Source organism: Micropterus salmoides, unplaced genomic scaffold, assembly GCF_014851395.1.
Source record: "Micropterus salmoides isolate LMB-PRFRI ecotype aquatic unplaced genomic scaffold, ASM1485139v1 Ms_hic_scaffold_6, whole genome shotgun sequence".
NCBI classification, from domain to species: domain Eukaryota; kingdom Metazoa; phylum Chordata; class Actinopteri; order Centrarchiformes; family Centrarchidae; genus Micropterus; species Micropterus salmoides.
This window is the reverse complement of record NW_024044348.1, coordinates 21,430,650-21,446,414: the sequence shown is the minus strand read 5'-3', so window position 1 is coordinate 21,446,414 and position 15,765 is coordinate 21,430,650. Positions and strand designations below refer to the sequence as shown.

Below are 15,765 nucleotides of genomic sequence, written 5' to 3'. Positions count from 1 at the left end.
GTGGCAACATTAAAGCAAGAATTTAATTGGAATTACTATCATGAAAAACCTCCGTGCACTTTAATCTGCGGGACATTTAAGGACGTTAACAGACAAGAGTCTCTAAAGTACAGCAGATCTTAGAATCGGCAGCAATAGTCTCCTGCTAAACGGTAGACAAATCTACGATGACTGAAATAAATATGTATCACTGCTTTAATTTTTTATTAACTTTATTACCATTACCATTATGGTGATGGCGCATAGATAAGATGCTTGCCTTTGGTGTGAGAGACATGGGTTCGATTCCCACTGGGAGACATGCACCATTGTGTCCCTGAGAAAGACACTTAACCCTCGTTGCTCCAGAGGCGTGCGACCTCTGACATGTACAGCAATTGCATCGCTTTCGCTTTGCATAAAAGCGTCAGCTAAATGTGTTTTGCACATAAATTAGTAAAAGCATTTCAAATTTAGGCTGTTATATCACAAAATGCTGAAGCACAGTTGAACCTATACCCACACTCAGTCCACATTTTGAAGATTGATTATATAAAATGAGATGCTGCTTCAAGGAATACATAAATAAAATGTTTATTTTTGGACATCATTTACATATTTTGCATTTGAAACTGTATGGCACAAGTTGAAATATGAACTATTCAGTTTAGTCTTACTAATATAATCAAACACAATTTTAGTGATGGATTTTCTGTGAACTGTGAATCAGTGAGTAGGAAAAAAAATACTCAGGTGTCTTAACTAAAACATCACATTGACTTTTTTATACAGGTATAATTGACATTTTAATACAAATAATGGGGATTTGTGTGTGAAACTATTAAATACAGTTGGAACAAACAATCTTACAAAACCATTTCAGTGTTTTACTAAGTGTAAATACTCTTCTTCATTTTTGGAAAATATAAAATATAGTATTATAAACTGATCTGAAAGGGTGAGCATTCAAACTTAATGACTATATCTTTGCCAACTAAAAATCTGGGTTTACGAGTTTTCAACAGCCTACTGTGCACTGCCTAATTAACACAGTCACTTTAATACGTGAAACAAAACACTTTCCATCCTGTAATGTTAGGTCAGCAGTGGAGCGGCACTCTAGCACTAACAGCTCTTTTCACCACATGTACTGCTTGGATTTTCAGGTTTCACCCTGATACATCTGGTCTTATATTAAATCAGTAGACAACGGCCTAAACAATAGCCACTATTAAAATGGAGGATTTGCTGTTTGAGATAGCAACTCGGCTAATTTACCCTGAAGTTTATTGTTTTATTTCATAAAAATGTATACATTTTCTATTACTGCTGCAAAAATGATCATTGTTTCAGGCGAGGCGGCCCATTACCTATAAAACACAGTGGGACCCCCTGGAATGACAAATATTCTCATATATTTTTATCATCCTAGGGCCTGGGCATAAGGTGTGAAGGCACTTTTACAAGTGAATAATGATTTAAAAAATGAGCAATGCAGGGGACTAAATTCATGATGGTTACTCAATGTTGACACAGATTGACTCTATGGGGGCTCTTTATGAGAATCATAAATTTGTATGCATTTCATTGAGAGGCAGCAGAAACCATGTAGGCAGTTGTTTTAAACATCTCTAAATAGTTGCTGAGAATAATGTTTTTAAACCTGAAGCACTGAATTAAAATGTAATTGACTGAACTTTCATTAGATGTCTCCAAATAGATTTTAGAAGTCAAATAACACCCTTTTTCAAACAGTCCAAAAATGCACCAGAGATACTTTTTTTGCATTTACATTTCTCACTCACTCACTCACTCTTCAACCGGTTATCCTGTGTACAGGGTTGCGGGGGGCTGGAACCAATCCCAGCTGACATCGGGTGAGAGGCGGGGTACACCCTGGACAAGTCGCCAATCCATCACAGGGATTTTTATTTCTTTCTTTAAAATATATCAAGCTTATTTTTTGCTTTGAGACTCTAATACAGCAGTATGAATTACCTGAGTTCCTGCTCAGTTTTTACTTTTGCCTTTTATGACACATTTATTCCTCTTATCAAACTACTGAGCATCAGTATTTGTAATTGGCCAAACGTGTCGCTGTACATTATGAAATTATGTACTTATTCAAACTGTCTTCCTTAATTCACATTTTGGAGGCAAACAAGCACATCAATTTAGAAAAGAAAAAACATGAGTGTTAAGTGTCCATTAAACCGGTGAGATTGTAGCTAGACATTCAGTAGAGCATCAGTAGCACATAACTGGCGACCTTAAATTTCTACATCCATAGCAAATTTCTCTCTGCCATCAAAGCGTGACTGCAGGTATCACAGTGAATGTTTATCTGACTGTAGAACGAAAAACAGAAGTGGCTTCTTTCTTGAGTTAACTGCAGTGTAATTCTTCACTAACCTTAAAGCAAGTAAAGCGTATTAACAGTATATTTATAGCACACCTGGCAGGGCTCACTTCACTGCGACTTGGAGCACAAAGTTTCTATCTGAAAATATAATCAGCTTATCCAGCTGATGACTAAAATCGGACATTTCAGCTAGGCATCATAACAAATAAATATCCCACACTTCAATATTAATTAATTATTCAAAAGACCCATTATATGACTTGAAATGAAATGCCCATGTTCAAAAAGGCACTTAACTCTGAACTGAAGTACATCAGTAATGCACTGGTTGGTGGGGCTATGGGCACATAACTATACACACATACACACACATATGTATGTATGTGTGTATGTGTATGTATGTATGTATGTATGTATGTATGTATGTATGTATGTATGTATGTATGTATGTATGTTAAACTTGGTTATCTTCCTATTTTTTCACCACTATTATCAACACAGACATATCACCAAAATGGCTCATCATTAGTCTAACATGCACATTTGCTCCTATCAGAGGCCTGTGAGAGGTCTGGGTTCGTGGGTCCATTAGCTCGGACGGTCCCATCAGGGATCCAGGACTTGTCAACACATCGCTCCATCCTCTTCATGATGAGATCCAGCAAGACGTCCACGGCCAGGCTGACGTTCTGCCCGTTTGAAGCACTTGTCTCAAAGTATGGGATTCTGCATTGAAGAAAATACTTATTTGTTTGTTATCAAACACGGGTGCACAGACTGCTGCTACCAGTTACAATACAACACAATTGTTTAGGTGAAGAGAAAAAAATAGTTATACTATTTATTTAAATTTTAATTATATTTTATCTATATAATTTAATTTGTCTAATTTCTAATCTAAATTTAGTCTTTCTCTCAATACTTTCCACATTCCCCAGCCTTCTGTGTTGCTCAGTCCCAAACCCATTCACTCCTACTGACGATATAAATCAGCTCAGTCATTTCCTTGATGATGTATTGACAGAAATGCAATATAATATCCGTAACTATGTTTTCAGTGGATAAAGACCTTACATAATGAACCATTATGATTTTATTACCTTACACACTGAACCTTTAACAGCTGGACACTGTTGTTTTTGAAAACTTTACGGAATAACAGGTGAATGGCTAAACAGTTTAAGATACCAATCATGAGAAACAACACATACAGTCCAGCAGAGTCAGGTTTGGGTTATAATTAATGCTGAGGTTTGTTCTTCCCTTGAAGGTCGTAAAACATTTGTTACAGTGCAATATCTGTGTTTTTAGTAAAAGGTGTGTCTAATAGTGACAGAGCAGGATATTTTTACAAATGTGCACAAATATTTGCTTTTCGAGGAGGACCAATTTAATGTGACATTCTCCTGCACAGACTTTGGCAAACAACGCAGCCACTGCCTTCTTGACAAACACTTGAGGGAGAGGTTCATGTACAGATGGATCAAACCTGAGACATACCCGTACTTCTCTGCCAGTTCACGGGCCTCTTCTTCACTGACTGCTCTCTGATCTGACAGGTCAGATTTGTTGCCACACAGAACGACATCTGGACTTTCGCAGTATGCGTGAATCTGTAACTGACCTGAAAGACACATTCAGCGATTTATTATGTATTAGCCCTGTTTTAATGTGTACTATCTTAACTTCTGAGAAAGATAGAGGCATTATTTTATATATTGTGTATTATATTCACCTGAAATAAGACACCTGAGCACAGTAGTAGCAGTAGTTCAGGTCAAAAAGAATTATTAATAACTGGAAGATTACACATTTATTACACAATATTTTGGGTCTAACTACATCCTTGTTTCAATTCTACAAGTGTTTGGTCATCAATCACTGGAAGTGTTTCGGTGGTCAACAAGGAAGTTAATATCAAATCTCCTGTGCACTTGAATCTGAACTATTTTTTTTGATAGAATCATCAGTTTAATGACTATACGTGTATGTTTACTGTGATATATCAGAGGACATACTCATCCAGTTTCTGACATTGAGGAAACTCTGTTCATTTGTGAGGTCAAACAAGAGGAGGAAACCCATTGCATCTCTAAAGAAGGCCGTCGTCAAACTCCGAAACCTGACACCATTCAGAAAAGACAAATAAAACACTTCATGAAAAGTGTAATTAATAGTGGAAAAGACACATTTGAAAACAACTTGAAGACAAGACCAGGGCTGAGCAAGGTGAGAAAGCGTTAGCAGAAGTGCTTCATGTACCTCTCCTGTCCCGCAGTGTCCCACAGCTGCATGTGGATCTTCTGTCCTCTACCTGTAGATCCATCTGGACCCGTTGATTTGTATACCTGAGTCAAACAGAGACAAGTGAAGTCAAAGTGACTGGATGTTCTCTGCGCTAAATTTAACCGATCATAAATCTGATATAAACAGTCAACAACATAGTTAATAACAAAAACATAAAATTTCGATCTGGATCGAACGTGTGGTGTGAAGACAGCTTGTTGCTAATGACGGCTCGAAAGAGGGAACTTGTAAAATAGAGTTTAGTTTAGAAAAAACAAAACAAGAATGACTAGACATGCTTGGCAACGTCCATCCAGCTGCTCTATTTAATTAATTAAAAAAAAAAAATCTAAATAGGTCTCTGATGAGAGACACCAAATGCCATCGTTTATTTTTTTATTTTACCCAACTTTAACCAGGTAAGACGCGTTGAGATCAGTGTTCTCTTTTACTAGGGTGACCTGGCCCAGACAGCAGCATAATAAGGTTCCAGAGGAGAAAAATAAGATGTACATATACACATTTAATGATTAAGGTAACTATAAAATAACTATGCATATTCGTATATTTAAGTGTGAGTCATAGTCTTTTTATACACAGTCTATGGTCATAGTGTGTGCAAGCATGCTGTCACTGAACATTTGTTTTTTCGATCTGTATGCCAATAATCAGTAATAATCAAAACATCCACTATCAGCCTTATATCTCTTTTATTCCTCCACAACAATTACATTTTACAATTACTTGTATTTCAGTGGTTTAAAATCTCCTTTCTGATAAACAACTTTATTTGGGCTTATTTCCAAACATTTTTAATCCACACATGAAAAAGCTCTCTCTGATTTGAGTTTATTATAAAAGATTAGCAGCAGCATTAATCAGGTGTTTCGTGGTAAGCTGGACGCTGGCTGCTTGTAGAAATTTTGTAATTGAGGTTTCACAGTCTGGGTAGTAACTTATAAAGTCCTCAGACTTAACTGCCAAGAAGTAATTTATTTCACGGCACTTTTAATTCATTCAGATATTATCCTTTGATCTATTCAACAGTGCGTCATTCTTGGGGGGGGGGGGGGGCAATAAACACTCTTCCGTAGCCAGCAAAGGCAGCTACTGAAACATGTTGAAGCTTAAACATTGTGTTTAAAACACTTAAAAGTAGTTGCTAGCAGCTGTATGCCTCTGACCACTGGACATCTCGTTATACATATACATTGTTTGAGCTGGAGGTCAGCAGCATTAAAGAGTGAATATTGAGTAAATACGAACACTGCTCAGCTGTTTGCTAATGGTATGAAGTGTTTATTCTTAAGGAGGGTGCTGCCTGCCATTCACCAACATTAGTCATTACTTCTGTCGCAACATCCATGATTAGTCTTTTGTCACAAGAGTTACTTAATGGTGTGGGAATGCATGCAAGCCCCTAATTAGAAAGCCATAAATGCTTGTAGCACACATAGACACAAGGAACTGTTACATCAGAAGTGCGGAGCATGAAATCCCTGTGTGCTTTTACTGAAGTAATGAATGAAGGAAAATCCCAACAAATCCAAGGCTGGCTTGAGAAACGTTTTTCTTACCACTCTTTTTTCTCTGAAGTCTATTCCAACTGTAGTGATGAACTTGGAGTTAAACTTGCCATCCGTGTACTGGTAGAGGAAGCTCGTTTTACCCACGCCAGAGTCACCAAGGGCTAGGAACTTGATGAGGTAATCATAGTCCCCATCAGACATAGCGAGTGCTTAATTTCTGAAAACACACAACCAAAACAACTCAAGTCAAACAACAGTCACACTATTTGGCAAAGAAATAAACCTCAAAATGAAACTGTATTTATTCTATTCCCTAACTGACGCAGTGAAGACAGTGAAACTGTAAAGCTAAATATTAGTTTATTTCAATCAATCTGCCATACAGTTGTGCTGCTGTAAATACTCACTCCACACCAAATGTGTACTCATCTGCCCCTGCAAATAGTCCCCAAGAAATGCACTATATATTTGTAGCCAGTTTTTAAAGATTTCAGACAGGGTAAGGAAGGTCGAGAGAGTTAAGGAGGAGACTAAAGTAATGCCGGTTTGGGTCTTTTCATGAGATTTGTTGACAAGAAAAATATACATACACAAATTTTTTCCCCATCCAGGGTTCACGCCCTTTACTAGAAATCTTTTTCCAGGACATTTTCAGTGATGATCTGACTTTCTAAAATCACTGTGGTCCTTAGCCCAAATGCAGTGTAACAGTACAAAAGGTTATTTCTGATGTTACCCTCTGTACGTCCGTTGAATCACTGTCATGATGCCACATTTCATTTAAAAAACAAACTTGGTGTATTGATATGGAAGTGTAATACAGTCAACAAACTGGGACTGCTTCCAAGGTTTGCAAATATCAAAAGTAATGTAACGCATCACAATAGAAAATTGAATCAAACCATATCATCACATCACACCATATGTTAGCCCCTTTACTAACGAAGCTACTTACAACCCACTGTGAGCTACGGCTAAAAAGCTTCATGTCATGTCATGTAGAATTGCATTTGAAGAGACAATGACAGCAAAATAAAACTAAAAAGTTTCTGTCACTTCAACTAATGGCATCCAACCTGTGCTACCGTGTGATGTGACTCGTGTGTTCACAACGCTTCCGCATCTTAACCAAGCAACTCCAACGTAATGCTAAAATAATTTTAAAGGACAACACAAGATTTAAACTTCTCTCATTTATCCATGTGTTTTCCATGACTGGAAAATTGGTCAACGGTTTTCCAGTTTTTCCAGGTTTCCCAGGACGTGTGGGAACCCTGCCATTCATTGTGGGGATGTCTTGAGGGCACTATATAGTCACCACGGTTAACTCAAGGCCCTGCACAAGCTCACACGGTGTTTGACTGGTTATACGTCTAGTCCTGTTTAAGTTGGATGAAGCTAAGCTTGGAATAACCTCCATGCACCAATGACAATGATAACAGGGTGAGTCTTCCTACTTTAACAGGAGAGGGAGGGAGAGTGAGTCAATCCAGTCCAGTACATACCCCCACAGCCGTGAGAGGAGCGCCAATCAGGCAACACTACGGCTGTGTAGATCTCTTCTCTCAAGTTACTGAAGATCATTCAGTCAAAACTTCTTATACTATGTTGAATACACAGTAGGATTGTAGAGCGCAAATGTCGTCTTTCCAGTCCAACTGGTTGATTTAACAGTATGCATTTAACATTTACTTGCAGTACTGGCTCTCATCTTTACATGACTTCCATCCTCACTATGCTGCAGGTCAACTGACAACAGCCATAAAAGCAAATGCTACAGGATATTTGTCTTTACGAGAGGAACATCATGTCCTGCTACAGATGCAAACCTTAAGATTTAACCACACTAATACTCTAAGCCCATTACATTGGTACAACAAGCCAATAACACACACACACACACACACACAGCACAGGGAGATCTTCCCACACTTAATGTAACACAAAAAGTAGTTGCAATAAATGCTGCAACAGTTATTATGTGGAAATAAGTTTGTGTTCGTATTTCGTATAGTCTGAAGTACCAGAGAAAATGTGTCAGTGACAGGATGTAGGCTTAGCATTCATTTTCCACATTTTCCCACACAACTTAAAAGGAATAAATTAAACAGGCTTGGTGCAGACTGTGTAGTTTAACCTTAAGTCACTGCTTGAGTTAGAAATACAGAAAAAATTTTTTACACTTTCCTAATATTATGCAATACCTCCAGATGTAGACTTGTACAGTTGATGGCATTGCAGACTAATGTGTGTAACGTAAGGGCGGTTTCATCTTGCTGACACAGTGACAGGAAGCATTTTAAATTCCTCAGTCTCTCTCCAGCCAAAGTCACAAACCAAAAAAGACTCAACAACACTCAACTCTCTGTCTAGTGTTCACTATAACTATGGAAAGAGAGCTGTTGTAATTTTGCTCTACAGATTAATAGCTTGTTGTACACATTTTGGGTTACAAGTTGATTTTAAAGGACTTTAAAAAGTGTACGGGCACATTTTTCTTACACTTAGACAATGAGAATGAGAACCGCACTATGATACCTACTGGATGAAACATTTTCACTTGCCCAATCCTGGTCAAAACATTTTAAGAAAAAAAGCGGAGTTGCATCATATGACCAGTGTGTAGAAAAGTATTCAGACGAGTCTTACATTCTTACGCTGTAACCCCCAGTAAACCTTTGATCAGGAGCTGTAAGCAGCTTAAGGTCTCGTGCAAAATCAATATCCATGATAAATGCACTATGATAGAAACAGCTGCCACAAGCACTGATAAACGGTGAGTGAAGACCACCGAATCCCAGAACTATGAAGTCCACATTCCTGCTTGTGGGTCTGTTTTGACTCGGGTAGGTTAAAAGTTATAAACAAAGTTTATATTTATACCTTTCAAAAGCCATAGGTGTTTCCATCAGGACTGCTAAAAGAAGCTCAGGTTGGATGGCTGTGTTTTAAATTCCTACCCCACTCTGTTATTAATGAAAGAAAAAGGATGTAGCCATTAGGGAGGCACATACCCGCTATAAAAAGGTTCTTAAGCACTGTAGCCCAGAGCGAGACTGTAAAGATACAGTCTGTCTGCTCTCATCATGATATCCGCGCAAATCAGCTAATTAGCTTAGAAATTACAACTTCCTGCCACATTTGATCTTTCATTAAACAACATTCCTCTTATCTTCTGTTCAAAAAGGCCCACTGATGTGTGTACACGCAGTTGCCAATTTATTAGATATGCATAACTAAAACTAATGCAGTCTGGAACAACATCCAAGAAAGACACTTTTCATTCATCATTTTGGAGGCTGTAGTTTGTGGTGCTGCTGAACTGTATTGCTTTGTACTGAGCCATGTTCCTAAAATTTTGTCCACCTCATTTGCATGGACGACAGCGGAGCTCTGAAATAAACAAACACCTCCTGTTCTGTAGATTGCATTAGTTTGAGCTAGGTGTACCTAATAAACTGGCAATTGCTTGTCACAGGTCACAGCACAGGTGTAATTAATAACATTAAGTATGGCTGCATCACATTTAGGCGAGGGTCCTGGCACTGTGCGTGTTGGCTAATTGGACGATTAATGAAACTGATGCATCGCTCATTAGTAACACATGAACTTCTCCTGCTACGACAAGTCCAAGTGTCTCCTGTGAAAAAAAAGGTGGCCTATTCATACTTTTTAATATAATATACGTCAACAAAAAATGTACACTAAGGAGCCATACAGCGTACTTTTTCTAACTTTGTCACAACTCCTTCTCATTTCAGATTAAACATTGCTTTACCCAAGTTACTGACATTATTGACTACCCCTGGCAGAAAAACTTTATGATTTCTGTGCCAGTGAAAACAGGTCACAGAAATGATGCAGTCAAGCAAAACCACACCGCTGCAGATGCAGTGTGTCAGCAGATTTCTGCAGATTATTATCAGGCTAATCAGACGACACCTCATTGAGCCAATCAAAAACAAGAAATAGCATAATGCTATGATGCAAATATTAAGTGAATGTTTTAATGAAAGTAAAGTAAATGCCTAATACACAAAGCTCTGTAAAAAACTAAAATTTTATGTTCTATTTATTTTTTTCATCTTGATTTTTATTATTATTATTATTATTATTATTATCATCAAGTGTGTTTAATTTTCCATCTTATTTTGCATTAATTATGGCACCCTATCCCTGTTTATGTTCTTTATATGTCTCTTTTCATATGAAGCATGTGAAGTGTTTCTTTATTATAAAGCACTTTGAGCTGCGTTTCTTGTATGAAATATGCTACAGAAATATTTATTGGTCATTTTAGACTTTGCAGTCCTATCAGCTGTAAAAAGGAAGTGAGCTATGATGGCAGAGTATGATCTTCCGCTGTGTTAGGCAAGAAAAAGCTGAGTGCAGTAAACAATCCAAAAAAGAACAAGTCGTATCCTCACTACCACCTTACACAAACCTTCCTGAAACAACAATGACCCTACCTGGCCTACAATTCTGGATGTAGACCTCTCCAACTGAAATGTAATCACACTGCTTTCATGTCAAAGAGGTGGAAAAGAGCTGACATTAAGAACGCATTAAAAGTTGGCAAGAAGACCTCTCTGAGACTTCTTTGCTGTAAATCCTGTGGTTGCATGGTCTGCCAATTACCTTCTTAATATATTCACTTTCCCTAATTGCCTTTTATGCTCTAGAAAAGCAGGCGAGTTCAACTAATTTAGGTTAAGGAGAATTAACACTGGACAGTCTCATGTTTCCCAGAACCTTTTAACAGACAACAAGCGGGGCCCTGTTGTACTACAGGCTTAAGACTCTCAGTGGAAAGCAGCATTTAAATAGCAGTCTAAAACTAAGTGTGACGCTTAACTTAACCAAATTTGTTGGCATCATTAACAACAACAAAAACAATGTCTGGCACCGCACCAACAGAAACATACAACTGATGATTATCCTGACATGTGACAGAATGATGTAGAGGTGTGTATATTATTCTTAATTCATAGAGATGCAACAATATATTAAAGTATTGAGTGTTTCAGACAATATCAGCTTTATCAGCAACTATTTTGCTTTACTGGCAACTAACATATTAGGGTTTTATTTTTAATGGGAGTATGTCACTTAGTACAGCTGTCCTACTGGAAACATTAAATGCAACAATTTAAAATGTTTTCTCCTAATACCAATTCTGATATCTAAACAAAGTTTGTGAGCTGGTACAGTGTAACAATATCACACCTTCTGATCAGAGAAGTAGATCTTAAAAATGCACTTGGCAGCTCGCTGAACTAATGTAACTGATGATATTGATCAAAGAACTGTATTCAATAGGTCCCCCGCAGTGCGTTTTTTGCCCTGTGGCCCCCTAGTGGGTTAATCTGGCCCAGAGTGCGGCCCTATTATAAACTGACTATCACGGCCTTCTTTTAAAAACTTCTTAAAGCAACATTATGTAGGAATTGTAGCTTAACAGCGTCAAAGTCATTTTGATGGTACACTGACTTATGATAGGGAGAATGGCATCTCTGTCATTGCCACTGCGGCCCAGGGTGCATGATGAACGGTATAATGCTTTACAGCACCATGTCACACATCACCAAAACTCTTCAGCAAGCTAGCTATCAGAAGTAGTATATGATGTACAATATAGAAGCTAGCTCGGTGACGCGAGGAAGAGAAAAAGACTGGCGAGAGTTTCGTGAAATGAAAGGCTACAAGATGCCGAGCTGGCTTTCTTTCTCTTGGACGAGTAAGTAATACTGCGATGCGTTGTCACACTTAATGTTTGGCTGTGTTAGCAAAGTTGTCGACCTGCTAGTTTTTGATCATTAGTAATGAAATCATAAAAAATTCTTATGTACCAAATCTTACACAATGTTGCTTTAATTACCTTAGTACAAGAATGCCTGAATACATGAACCCATGTTGTACCAGCTTTTGCACTATGACTTCATGAATAAAATCCATTTCTGTATCGGCTGATATGAGTGTGAGAAACAGTTTTTTCACAGGGAAACAGGACTACACCACGTTTAACAGCTGCATTTCTGTTTAATTCTGACTGTGTGGCATTTTTTTGTTATCTGCCTGTTTGTCTGTAGCTTATACTTATTTCTGCATATTTTGGCCAGGGCCTCTTGAAATAATTCTTTTTTTTATCTCAATGGAGGCATTCCTGTTTAGATAAAGTTTAAATAAAGCACAAGTACCTTAATATATCTTGTTGCAGTGGGAGTTAACCTATTAGCTGTGTTTGCCAGGCAAATACTACCACCCATGCAGACCAGCAAACAAAAAGCAGCTTTAATCATTTGTCAGGGAGAAGTGGAAGACCCACCCTGGGCAGCTGTCCAACAAAGAGGCCCGGCAGCTCCTCTGGAAAATCCGGATATGCACATACCATAAACTTGAAAGGGTGCAGCACAAGTGTAACACTATAATGAAGTGCAAGGATCTCAGAATAAAATCAAGTGATCAGATATGGACAATATGCAGGCTGGTAACTGTCTAGTCATTAAAATAACTTGCAGCAGCAGCAGCACCAGGCAGTGTAAGGCAACTGCAACTGAGACACAAACAAATTAACACTCAAATCGATTAACTGAAACCAATAAACGATCTAATGGCCCTCAGCTGGTCCTCATGTGGCTCTGACTGGTGATCAAATAATCAGATATGGATCCTGCTAAGAACACCACACTGGATGTAAACTTCCCAGCTTCCTCTGTCACAAATATTGCAGCCTAACGTTACATGGGTCCAAACATGGCTGAGCTCTTTGATAAATGTTAATAACTTTAAGTCCTGCTGAGGGAAACCTTGTTTTTTACTTGTAGTAGAAACAGTGGTCTGTAACAATTATTGAGCAAGTGTGGAAAAAGCTAACAACTGTGAGAAGAGGATAAAGCAGGTGTAAAAATGTTTCCCAACGCTAACGGTCTTTGACTACGTGAATTTTAAAAGCAGTTTGTGGACTGCCAAGTTTCGCACTAACGCAAACAATCGAGTTAATTAAAGTTAAAAGAAAACTCTCGCTAACTCCTGACAGATGCTACAGACGCATTTCTTCGGCAGACATTTCCTGGAAACAAACTTAACTAACATACTTACCAGCCCCGGGGCGTTGTTGCTGCACACTGTGTCGTGGTGTTAAAATAGTGGTTAGAAGTGACCGTTGAAGACGTTTCTGAAAGGTGAATAACTGCAGACTTTACTTTCTCCGTCGCATCTGCTCCATTAGTTGACATAAGACCAACTTCATTAACACTGAACACCACCTTCCCTCTCCGGGGTTGTCGTGCTGTTGAGAAACAGCTCCTCCTCACGCCGCTCACGGCTGTTACATTAACTTACTCACAGATAGCTCATGTAGTACTAACGGCTGGTGTTTCCCCTGTAGTTAGCTAAAGGGGAAACAACAGCCGTTACTAAACCCTGACAACCAGAGGGGGGAAGAACATTTAAGCTCCTCAAGTTACTTTACTCGAGTATTTTTATTGCATGCTACTTTATACTTCTACTCCAATACATTTCAGAGGGAAATATTGTACTTTCTAGTTCCCCCCCCACTATTTTTTTTCTGACAGCCACCAGTAACAAACAGGACTAACGTTACATTTCAGTGGTGAAAAGAAACGTTACATTTACTATTTTAGTACAATTTTGAGGTCGTTAATTTACTTGAGTATTTACATTTTCTGGTTCTTTTTATTTCTGACTCCACTACATTTCAGAGGGAAATATTGTACCCATTAAGTAACCAGTAAAAACGAGGATAACAGTTGGGATATTCATTGATCTAAAAAAGCATTTGACACAATAAATCAGGAAATATTAATCAGTAAACTGGAACGAATCGGGATCAGGGGGGTAGTTCTAAACTGTGTAAGTAGTTATCTGAAAGAAAGACAACAATTTGTGAAGATGGGATATTATTCATCTGAATGTCTGGGCATGGCTTGTGGTGTCCCCCAGGGGTCAGTGTTGGGACCAAAGTTATTTTTATTATATATCAATGACATTTGTAAAGTATCTGAAGTATTGAATTTTGTATTATTTGCAGATGATACAAACATATTTGGTTCAGGGGACAGCTTACAGCAACTCTGGGAATCAATCACTTTAGAATTCAAGAAAATAAAAGAATGGTTTGACATAGACAGGTTATCAATAAATTTGAGTAAAACTACATTCATGGTATTTGGAAACTGTAAGTCAAATCATCAAGCACAGATACAGATAGAGGGTGTTAACATAGAACATAGAAAGAGTACATGAAAATAAATTCCTTGGAGTGATCATAGATGACAAGATTTGCTGGAAGCCTCACATAAAACACATCAAAACCAAACTGTCCAGAAGTATTGCAGTCCTAGCAAGAGCTAAGCACATTCTGGATCTTAAATCACTTCACATCCTGTACTGTTCACTATTGTTACCTTATTTGAATTACTGTGTAGAGGTTTGGGGAAGCACTCATCAACATTCACTACAGCCACTAGTCATAATGCAAAAAAGAGCCATGTCGGATTCATACAAATTCATTATTTCTACAATCTAAATTTCTAAAATACCATGATCTAATTGAATATCAAACTGCAGTATTCATGTTCAAACCAAGAAGTAGCCTATTGCCTGGGAATATCCAAAAGATGTTCTCTGAGAGGGAGGGAGGGTACGTTTTTAAGGGGAAGGGGAAATTTTAAGACTAATAGATTTAGAACAACAAGGAAAAGATTGTTTATCAATTTGCGGAGTTAAATTGTGGAACAAACTAAATGAGAACCTAAAGCAATGCCCAAACATATTCCTTTTCAAAAAAATGTACAAAGAAATTATTTTCAGCAGGTATCGAGAAGCACTGTAGTAAAAGTAGGAGTGCTCCTTTGTTTTTAGTTTTTTTGTCTTTTGTTTGTTTTGTTTTTTGGTTTTTTTTTTGTATTTTTTGCTGTTTGAATAAGTACATAATCGAGGTTAGATAAATAAATACTTATCAGTAGTCACTTTAATATTGTGTATATAAAAAAATGTGTGTGCATGTGTATATATGTATGGATGTATGTATGTATATAACAACATAATAAATATAAATATTGTAATTTGAAGGAATGTAAGAATTAAAGGGATAGGAGTATATAAGGTATTACTTCTTCCGATTCCTTTTCGCACATGTGATTGAAGTTTGTTTGCTGCTCATCTGTTATAGTTATCTGAGAGACAGACAACATTTTGTGAAGATGGGAGATTATTCATCTGAATGTCTGGGCATGGCTTGTGGTGTCCCCCAGGGGTCAGCGTTGGGACCAAAGTTATTTTTATATATATCAATGACATTTGTAAAGTACCTTAAGTATTGAATTTTGTATTATTTTCAGATGATAAAAACATATTTGGTTCAGGGGACAGCTTTTTCTCCTATGTTTTTAAACATTGTTTTATTTATTTTTTTATATACTTTCTCTTGAAATAAAGATTTCAATTCAAAAATTCAATTCAATTCAATTCCAAGCAAAAACATGTAAGACAAATGTGAGGTTATTTTTAAAGTACTTCCCACTGTAAGCTTTGGAAATGAATACAGAGATGTATAATGACATGTGACATTTAAAAAATGATAATTTA

At 37.5% G+C, this 15,765-nt stretch overlaps 1 protein-coding gene across 2 annotated transcripts; it reads right to left on the bottom strand.

The window, feature by feature from the left end:
• Nucleotides 1-2,709: 2,709 nt before the first annotated feature.
• On the bottom strand, nt 2,710-13,476 carry rab27a (RAB27A, member RAS oncogene family). 2 transcript variants are annotated; one of them, XM_038701702.1, is made up of 6 exons: nt 13,255-13,476; nt 6,205-6,373; nt 4,604-4,689; nt 4,360-4,463; nt 3,842-3,965; nt 2,711-3,067 (listed from the first exon to the last, which is right to left on the bottom strand). In XM_038701702.1, exons 2-6 carry the CDS (start codon nt 6,355-6,357, stop codon nt 2,872-2,874), a joined length of 663 nt encoding a protein of 220 aa, XP_038557630.1. In that variant the 5' UTR covers nt 6,358-6,373; nt 13,255-13,476; the 3' UTR covers nt 2,711-2,871. The 2 variants fall into 2 exon arrangements, with proteins under 2 accessions (XP_038557631.1, XP_038557630.1); XM_038701703.1 differs by lacking the exon at nt 13,255-13,476 and having other exon boundaries at nt 2,710-3,067; nt 6,205-6,366.
• Between the last annotated feature and the right edge of the window lie 2,289 nt (nt 13,477-15,765).

Excerpts from the sequence above, each read along its gene's own strand:
- rab27a (XM_038701702.1), bottom strand. The coding sequence starts at position 6,357 with ATGTCTGATGGGGACTATGATTACCTCATCAAGTTCCTAGCCCTTGGT. Across the intron at positions 4,690-6,204 it reads ACTTCAGAGAAAAAAGAGTG|GTATACAAATCAACGGGTCC; the intron begins GTAAGAAAAACG and ends TGTTTGACTCAG. Across the intron at positions 3,966-4,359 it reads CAATGTCAGAAACTGGATGA|GTCAGTTACAGATTCACGCA; the intron begins GTATGTCCTCTG and ends TGTGTCTTTCAG.